Raw genomic sequence first — 9693 nt, 5'->3', positions numbered from 1 at the left:
TAAGTGTTCAACATTGTGCTTCGTTGGACCAAGAGGTGTCTTGTGTGTTCCTCGAAACTATCTTGAGTTTCCTCGTTGATAAGCATGCTAGTTTGTTGCCTTAATGCTAGCGTGTGTGTTGTTTGTACCTTCCGTTTGGTTGATGATGACTTGTGTTATCCATCGTTGTTGTCGTTGGGTTGTGACCCGTTCCTTGATTGAGTATGTTACATACCTTCGTTGTAATCTGTTGTTTGACTCTCGTGTGAGTGGTGGTGCATGTGTGGCTCTACCTGGATTGCACGATTAGTGGTATGGGACACTAGTCACCAAGGTATTGCAGCGGTCCTCGTGGTGGCCGTGACGTGATTATGGAGTTGTGGCCTGAGTGATGGGTCCACGTGATTGGGGGATAACATGTGCTATCCGGGCATGTGTTGCCGTGATTGGTGGTGGTTTGTTGGTGGTTATAGGTGGGGGACGACGGTCCCGGCGGAATAAGGTTGGACTTGGCTGTACAGGGGATCCTGGAGGTAATGGTTGGCTTGAAGGTACAAGGTTGGGGGTAGCCATAATGTTGGAACAAGGCATAAGGAAGGCATACCAAACTCGCGATGGGTGATGTTGCGAGGGCTTTGAAAGCCGGTGTTGTGTGATCTTCTCTCGTGACGTGTGTAGTCACGGAGGCTTGTGGTGTTTTGGCATGTGTTGCCATGGGGTGAGTTTTTATCCTTGTGTGTGGTTAACCTTTGTGGTTTGGGATGTGTTCCCGGTGTTATCCTTGTGAGTGGTGAGTCTTATGTTGACTGGTGATCTTGGCTTTTGACTTATATATATGTATTCCATTTCGAAAATGGTTTTTATATCTTATATCTACCTATTTATGATACTTAACGGTATTGGTGGGTTACCAGCATTATTCGCTGACCGGGCGTCGTCCCAATGTTTATCTTTGTATCTTTCAGGTAGTGTTTAGACGAGAGCGATGTCTAGAGCCTGGTAGCTTAGCACCTTTGTGTTTTTGTGGCCTGTGCGCCAATGTTTTTAGACTGTTTAGATTGATGTATTGGGATAGTATTATACACTTGCAGATTGTTGCCTTAGTGTTACCTAGTGTGGTATACGTGGCATAACACCCCTTTTTGGATATCTTTTATCCAGTTTCCGTTTATCTTCCGCTGTGCTAGTTTTGTTGTTAATCTGCTTGTGTTAGGGCTTCAATTGGGCCTTGTTTTTGGGGGGTGTTACATTGTGGCTAAATATTAGCATGTCATCCACATAGATGCATATAAGTACATCACTTGAGTCTACCTCTTTTGAGTATCAACATGCATCTGATCTGTTTAGCGTGTAGCCCAGATCCATAAGTGTCTTATGAAACTTCTCATACCACTGTTTGGGGGCTTGTTTTAGCCCGTACAGGGATTTTATGAGTCTACATACCCTTCCCTCTTGTCCTGGTTCATTGCACCCAGGTGGTTGCTCCATGTAGATCTCTTCCTCTAGATCCCCATTTAGGAAGGCTGTTTTGACATCCATTTGTTGTACTAGCCAGTTCTGAGAGGAGGCTAGAGCAAACAACGCATGAATTGTGGCTATTTTAGTCACGGGGGAATACGTGCAGAAGTAGTCTTCACCAAACTTCTGTTTGTACCCCTTTGCTACTAGCCTGGCCTTAAATCTTTCTATTGACCTATCTGGTCTCAGTTTTCTTTTAAAGATCCACTTGCAGCCAATTGGTTTGGCTCCTTTGGGTAAATCTACCACTTCCCATGTGTGATTAAACTTAATAGAGTCTAGTTCACTTTGGATGGCTTATTTCCAAAAAACAGCGTCTTTAGAGCGCACAGCAGCCTCAAAGGACTTTGGCTCTTCTTCTAAGATTAACTGACAGACGAGCTGATCAGATAGTTCATTAACGTCACTCAGCTCAGATATGTACATAATGAAATCAAGCCCAAAGCTGGCTTCAGTTCTTTGTCTCTTGCTCCTCCTCGGCTCCTCTACCTCGTTCTCAATTTGAGATGAGGAAGGTAGCAAAGGCACACCTTCTTGAGAGATAGGTGGGGCCAGTTTTAGTGGGAAGACATGTTCGAAGAACTCAGCCTCTCATGCCTCACATATAGAGCGACTGTCCAGGTACATAAACTTGTATGCAGCGCTGTTTTCTGCATATCCCACAAAGACAGCGTCTTGGGTTTTAGACCCGAAGCTAGGCCTTTTAAAGGTTGGGAGACTTACCTTTGCTAGGCACCCCCACACTTTGAAGTATTTCAGGTTCGGTGCATAACCCTTCCATAGCTCATATGGAGTATTCTCATACCCTTTGTGGGGTATCCTATTGAGAATGTGGTTAGCTGTAAGAGCTGCTTCTCCCCACAAGGAGGTTGAAGCGCCCGAGCTGATTAGGAAAACACTAATCATCTCTTTGAGAGTTCTGTTTTTCCTCTCAGCTATGTCATTTTGTTGTGGCGAATAAGGCGCAGTCACTTCATGGATGATGCCATGTTTTTCACAAAAGGATTTTAGAGATGTGGACTCATATTCTCCACCTCTATCAGACCTAAGTTTTTTGATCCTTTTATCTAGCTGATTTTCTACTTCCGTTTTAAAGATAACAAATTTTTGTTCTGCCTCATATTTTGATCTAAGTAGATATAGCTTTGAATAACGGGTGAAATCATCTATAAAAGAGATATAATATCTTTTTCCACCTTTAGTCTCTGTACTTTTAAAGTCAGCTATATCTGAGTGAATTAACTTTAAGGCGCATGTAGTATGGTGCTTTACAGTAAGAAACGGTTTTTTAGCTAATTTAGCCTCAGCACATACTTCTCATTGGGAATAGGAGTCATTTTGCAGATTTGATAGCATACTCATAGATTTTAATCTATTCATGCATTTAAACCCAATATGTCCTAATCTAGCATGCCATACATCAAAGGAAACAACAATATAAGCAGAACCGCCAGTGCGACTGGCAAGATTATCCATAAAAGTTTGAATGTTTTGGGAAGTGTACGCAATGAGGGGCAAAACAAACAGTCCCCCACGAAGATAAGTCTTTCCTATATATTCCCCCCTACGAGTCATCATCTCAGACTCAAACACGAGTTTGATCCCAACCCTAACCAATAAGGGACCTGAGACCAAGTTCCTACGTAGAGAGGGAACATATAACACATTTGATAAAAACAAGTATTCTCCAGAGTTAAGTTTAATCTCTACATTTCCTCTACCTCTTACCTCAGAAGTACTGTCATTCCCCATGTATACTTGTTATCCTTGTCCTTGAGTGAAGGCTTGGAAGTCTTTGAACATGATCCTACTTGCACAAAAGTGGCGAGTTGCTCCAGTGTCAATGATCCACTCCTCAGTGTCTTGCACCACATTTGCCTCCAATGTCACCACAGCTGCTACCACCTCATTTTCTTCAACCACGTTTGCTTTATTCTGGTTCCCTTGTTGGTCGCTCTTTTGCTCGTTTCCTCCTTTGCGGTGGTAGCACTGGGCTGCTCGATGCCCATGCTTGCCACAGACATAGCAGGGGCCTCATTTCCCTTGGCTCTTGAATTTGTTGCCATTGTTCACCTTGACTCCTTTCTTCCAGTTCTTTTTCCCTCTAGACTTTGAAAGCTTTGACCTGTCACCTTTCTTATCACTGGACTCTACTATGTTAGCATTTAAATTTTCAGTTTGAGAAACAGACCTTTGCCTGAGGCGATACGCCTCTTCGATGTTCAGATGGTTAACCATTTCCTCCCAGGTGTAGTCCTTTGACTCATGCTTTATCTTATTTTGGAACTCACTCCAAGACTCAGGTAATTTCTCCAGTAAAGCATAAGTTTGAAGCATGTTACTTACCGGGATGCCTTCAGCCTCCTTGTCGGACACAAGATTCTCGTACTCGTGTACTTGTTCAATGACAGGCTTGGAGTCCGCCAACTTGAAATTGAGCAGACGCCCGACCATATACTTTCTTCGGCCCACGTCGTCTGCTCCATACTTCTTCTTGAGCATGTCCCATATGTCTTTCGCAGATTTGTACTTCGCATAAATGTCTAGTACATTGTCAGACATATGTTGCAGCAAGGTGCCACGAACCGTCTTGTTATCCTTTTCGTACTTCGTACGAACCTATTGCATCTTCTCGGACGACTCAGTTGATGCAGTGTTGGTGTAACACGCTGAAATTTTTAAACTTTTAAAACTTATATAATAAAGGTAAATTCTCATTAAATCCCAAAATCAAACATAAGAGCGCGAGGTGCTATGCCACATCTAAGTTGGAGAACTCAGATGCACAGTCTAACTAACTAAAATCCTCAATACAGATGTCAATACATAATCATGGCACGCAGGCCGAAAGGAAACTAACTAATCTATGCTTCGGATCTCTAGCGCGCTCCGGGTCTATTCATCGGTGCCTGAAAGCCAAATATATCTATTCAGCGAATGATGCTGGTAACCCACTCCAACGCGTTGAAATACAATATAGATAGATATATATAGATATATGAAAACCATTTTGAAGCAGGAAGATATATACTTAAGAGACTCTAGCTTTAAAACCATGAATAGACTCAGAAATTAGGGGCAAGCATAATAATCAATGATAACAGTTAAGTATAGACAACCATCGTAAATAATATGCATCTAAGGTCATAGATCACTTTCAAATCAATCATATCATCATCCAATCATCATTCGTATCACACAATCACACTTTGGTGGCGCCACGGGACAAATCGCATGCCCCGAACATGAGGGTTAGTGCATATAGCACTAACACGGCCCCGCAGCACCCTACCTCATACCGCAGCATGAAGGGAGTTGATCGCAACCAACCCTATAGACCGCTGACGAACTCAGCGGCGGACCACAGTCCTACACGCCGCTGACGCGCTCAGTCGGTGGACTATGATCCTCTTTACAAGGGGGGACTACGATCCTACACACGGTTGACGGGCACGGTCGGTGGATCGTAGCAGATCAAGCCTTACACACCACTGAGGGACTTAGTCGGTGGGCGAAAATCCTCGGAGACTACGACCCTACACACCGCTGGCCCATCACTCGGTGGATCGCAGCCAGCCGTAGCCCTACACACCGCCTGATTGCTCATTCGGTGGACTACAGCCTTCCTCGGGCTTATTGGCCCTACACACCGCCTGGCGCGTCCAGGTCGGTGGGTCATAGCACACGAGGCCCATTGGACCGCAGCCCAAGAAGTGAATCACTGACCGCAGCTAGGAGAATGAACCGCAGCTCATAAGTAGCCAAACAGTGGACCGCAGCCCTATATAATATTTATATACCTGACCGATCGCAACCGGTCTGGTTAACCGTTGGTATGGTTCTCAACCAAATTGGGGAATCATGCATCACATAACACATTATAGCACATAATATGTAACACCCCGAAATTTTTCAACTTTTAAGACTTATATAATAAAGGTAGGTTCTCATTAAATCCCAAAACATAATATAAAGAGTACGGGGTGCTATGCCACACCTGAGCTAGAGAACTCAGGTGCACAGGCTAACTAACTAATATCCTCAATAATGTAAATGCATAAGCGTGGCACGCAGGCCGAAAGAGAAACTATCTACTTCTACGCTCCAAGACCCTAGCGCGCTCCAGTGTCTACTCCTCTGTGCCTGAAAGCCAAATATATCTGTTCAGCGAGAGATGCTGGTAACCCACTCCAATGCATTGAAATACAATACATATAGGCATATATATAGATATAAGAAAAACCATTTCGAAGCATGGAGATATATCCTAAGAGACTCTAGCTTTTAAAACAGGGAATAGACTCGACAGATAGGGATAAGCACAGTCAACAGTCACATAATTCACAAGCATAGGGGACAGACTCGACGGATAGAGATAAGCACAACCAATAGTCATAACCAAGCATATACGATTTACTAGCATGTATCCTATGGTCACGATTTCATAGCATTTATAACATCAAATCATCCATATCTCATCACATAGCACACTTTAATGGCGCCACAGGACCAATCGCATGCCCATACATGAGGGTCAGTGCATATAGCTCTGACACGGCCCCGCAGCACCCTGCCCCGTATCGCAACACGGAGGGGTCGATCGCAACCGACCGATGAACCGCAGCTCATCATAATGTTTGATCGCAACCAAACAGTGGACCGCAGCCCAAGAGTAGTCATCTGACCGCAGCCAGGAATATGAACCGCAGCTCATGTAAAACGTTTGATCGCAACCAAACGGTGGACCGCAGCCCGAGAGTGTAAATCTGACCGTAGCCAGCTTCTGAACCGCAGCTCAGGAATAACCAATTTGATCGCAACCAAATTGGGGTATCATGCACACATAACACATAGCAAACACATGCAACCCGCATTGACACATTGGGAAGGGGGAGAAATCGTATAACGAAACCTATGCGTGATCATCCACATACTAAGAATAAACCTAAGGGGTTCATACTTCTCACACCTAGGCCAACAGGATACCAATTCAACTAGCATGTAATATATAAGACTTATTCAACCTACGAATGGTACCCGAACATCAAACTAGAGGCACGATATATGGAGTCCGTTGGGACACCACGGGGGTCGGGGGAACATCAAACGGGGAAGCCGGGATCCCGAGGTTGGACAATTTCCAGCGGGTAGCCGGTGGGTGAGGGGTCACCCGCCGGCGACGAATTTCCGGGCAGCGGGTGCCCGGCGGGCAGGCGCCCGCTGCCGGCGACGCCAAACCTGGCCGCGGGTAGGTGGCGGGTCCCCTATCCCCACCTACCCCCCACTGACTCTTTTTCACAAATAACGTCCCGGGAACCTTTGTGGAACCCGAAACCATGCTTAGACACCTTTAAACGCAATCGATGACAACACATAGACAATTAACGGATCAAAAGCAAGAAACATACGGCACATATCCTATCATGCTTTCTAAACATAATTGACACCCAAACATGCGAATTCCCACCCAATATATCAAGAATGACACCACACGAGTTTCGCGATACATCCTAGGGCTCTAATTATATTTAAATCATCAAGAACGCAATTCATCTTTTAATCAACAATGTGATTTATCAAGAATATCACACAATCATTAGGAATCTAGGTTTATCAAGAATATCACACAATCATCAAGAATCTCTTTCCATCATCAAGATTATCAAGATTACCCAAGAAATCATAACATCAATTATCAAGATCACACCATTAATATCATAACCGAATCGTCAATACACAAGAATGTAGAGGGATGCCTAGAGGGAGATCATAGCTAAGAAAATAGGTTTTGTTGAGACATGGGTTACCTCTTAGCCTTAATTAATTTCCTTGGCTATGAAGGGTCTTTCTCTAAGTCTTCCTTCTTTCTTGATTTCTCCTAGGGGAATTCTTGGAGCTCCTTGTGTGGTGAGAGATTATTGTGGTGTGGGTTCTAGGTGCCTTCTATGTCCCTTATTTATATATCTAAGAGTCCTAATTAGGGCCCAAATACTATAGGCTTGCTAACTCTATTCCTTTTAGGACTAGGGGTTGGGTTTTTAGAGGTGAGGCCCACGGACTATGGTGGGCCTTTTCCTAATTAATTATTGTAATTTAATTCTTTCTTTGGATAATTGGTTTTAGGGGTCGTAACACGAGGTGTTACATAATAGCACATTGGGAAGGGGGTGACACATAAATAAGCTTACGTGTGATCATTCACATACTAAGAATAGTTCTAAGGGGTTCATACGACTTCCACCTAGGCCAAACGGGTTACTGATTCAACTAGCATGCAATTCATAAAACTCTTTTATCCTACGATGGGTACCCGAAACATCAAACTAGACTCAAGTACGACAAACGAGGTCCGTTAGGACGCCACGGGGAATGGGGAACATCAAACGGGGAAGCCAAAGACCCTGGGTGGGTGACAAACCAGCGGGTAGCCGGTGGGTGGAAGGCCACCCGCCGGCTGCAGCGGCGACAACTTCTGGGCAGCGGGTGCTCGGCGGGCAGACAACTGCCCGCCGGCTGCCCGCTGCCTGGCGATCTCTCTTTGGGCAGCGGGTATGTGGCGGGTACCCCTACCCCCCACTGACTCATTTATCAAATACGCGTCCCGGGATTCTTTGTGGAATCTGAAACCATGCTTAGACACTTTTAAACGCGGGATTAACGATACCACATAGGCATTTAATGGATCGAAAGCAAGAATCATATTGAACACATCCTATCATGACCTCTAGACACGAACAATACCCGAACATGCAAACTCCCACCCAAATATAAATCAAGAACATCACAATACCAATTCCCAATCCAACCTAGGGCTCTAACCCCACCCAAATCATCAAAATCATATTTTATCTTCATTATCAAGAATCATCAAGGTTTATCAAGAAATCATCACATAAATATCAAGAACTTCTTTTTAACATCAAGAACGTCAAGATCACTCATAAAATCATCATATCAACCAATCAAGATTATTTCACAAATATCATAAAGAAATTCATCAAGACACAAGTATATAGGAGGAGCCAAAGAAGGAGATTATAGCAAGGAAAATACGTTTTGTTGAGACATGGGTTACCTCTTAGCGTTAATTAATTTCCTTGGCTATGAAGGGTCTTTCTTTAAGATTTCTTCTTTCTTGATTTCTCCTACGGGAATTCTTGTGTGGTGAAAGTTATTGTGGTGTGAGTTCTAGGTGCCTCCTATGTCCCTATTTATATATCTAGGAGTCCCAATTAGGGTCTAAGTGGTATGGATTTGCTAATTTTATTTCCTATAGGACTAAGGGATTGGCTTTAGAGATAAGGGCCCATGGACTATGGTGGACCCCCTTTTAGCTAATTAATGAATTTTAACTCCCTTTTTGGGCTAAGTAATTAATTAATTAATTTGAGTTTTGGGGTCGTAACATGCGGTGTTACAGTTGGGATCATGTGTCTTTGGATCCGAGGTGCCGTCTACGACAGTCAGTTGTTTCTCAGTTTGCGTCGAAGCTGGAGACTTGGTCTGAGACGCCTCAGGCACATCATCAAGAGCGAGGATGTAATCAAGTTCGAAGGACTCGAAGTGGATCATCATCTTGATCGCCCACTGGCGATAGTTCAGGCCGGTGAGAGGCTCGAGCTTGGCGAGGTCAGAGGAGGGCATGTTTGTCATTGACGACATTTTCAGGAGAATAATTTGCTTTTAACTGTTGGTTTTTATGTACCGGAAAATGTCGATGTAACACTGCTTTTTATATTGGCTGATTTGGGAAAAGGAAGGGAATCCTATGTTGTGTGAATACACTACCTCAAAAGCAAATTGCCGGTATAACCGGGTGCTTTCGCCTGGTTGCACACAGACTTTCTACGAGATACCGGCCCAGGTATTCGCAGTCACAGTAGAACCCGATATAGAGCTCAGACAGAAGGCTTGGAAAGAATATAAGAATAGAAGAATGTATTGGTGTGTTTAGAGCTCAGGAGGAGCAGGGTATTTATAGCTATAGAAATACCTGCTCCTCCTCTCTTAGCCATTCAACTTCCACTAAAAGAGGGGAGAGATGTGGTGGAGAGGACCACAATTGTAGGAGTTAAACCTCACTCCACAATTTATTGTGGATGGAAATAATCTACGGTTATTTGGGTGTTATTCCCAACATAACAAAATTTAACTCATCTGGATATGGCGACTTGAAGCACTTTTGTAAAACACCTG

General features: G+C 44.0%; 1 protein-coding gene across 1 annotated transcript; it reads right to left on the bottom strand.

Annotated features, from left to right (window-relative positions):
* Positions 1 to 3531: 3531 nt before the first annotated feature.
* Positions 3532 to 9159, bottom strand: LOC109163265. The gene is made up of 2 exons (XM_019312019.1): positions 8916 to 9159; positions 3532 to 4040 (listed from the first exon to the last, which is right to left on the bottom strand). Exons 1-2 carry the CDS (start codon positions 9157 to 9159, stop codon positions 3532 to 3534), a joined length of 753 nt encoding a protein of 250 aa, XP_019167564.1.
* Positions 9160 to 9693: the final 534 nt, after the last annotated feature.

Source organism: Ipomoea nil, unplaced genomic scaffold (genome assembly GCF_001879475.1).
Source record: "Ipomoea nil cultivar Tokyo-kokei standard unplaced genomic scaffold, Asagao_1.1 scaffold3016, whole genome shotgun sequence".
Taxonomy (NCBI): domain Eukaryota; kingdom Viridiplantae; phylum Streptophyta; class Magnoliopsida; order Solanales; family Convolvulaceae; genus Ipomoea; species Ipomoea nil.
This window is presented reverse-complemented; position numbering and strand designations above follow the sequence as displayed.

What these genes read in the sequence shown, in the direction of transcription:
- LOC109163265 (XM_019312019.1), bottom strand. Translation starts at nt 9,159, where the DNA reads ATGTCGTCAATGACAAACATGCCCTCCTCTGACCTCGCCAAGCTCGAG. An exon ending in AAAGACACATGATCCCAACT is followed by an intron (nt 4,041 to 8,915) that starts GTAACACCGCAT and finishes ACAATGTACTAG; the next exon opens with ACATTTATGCGAAGTACAAA.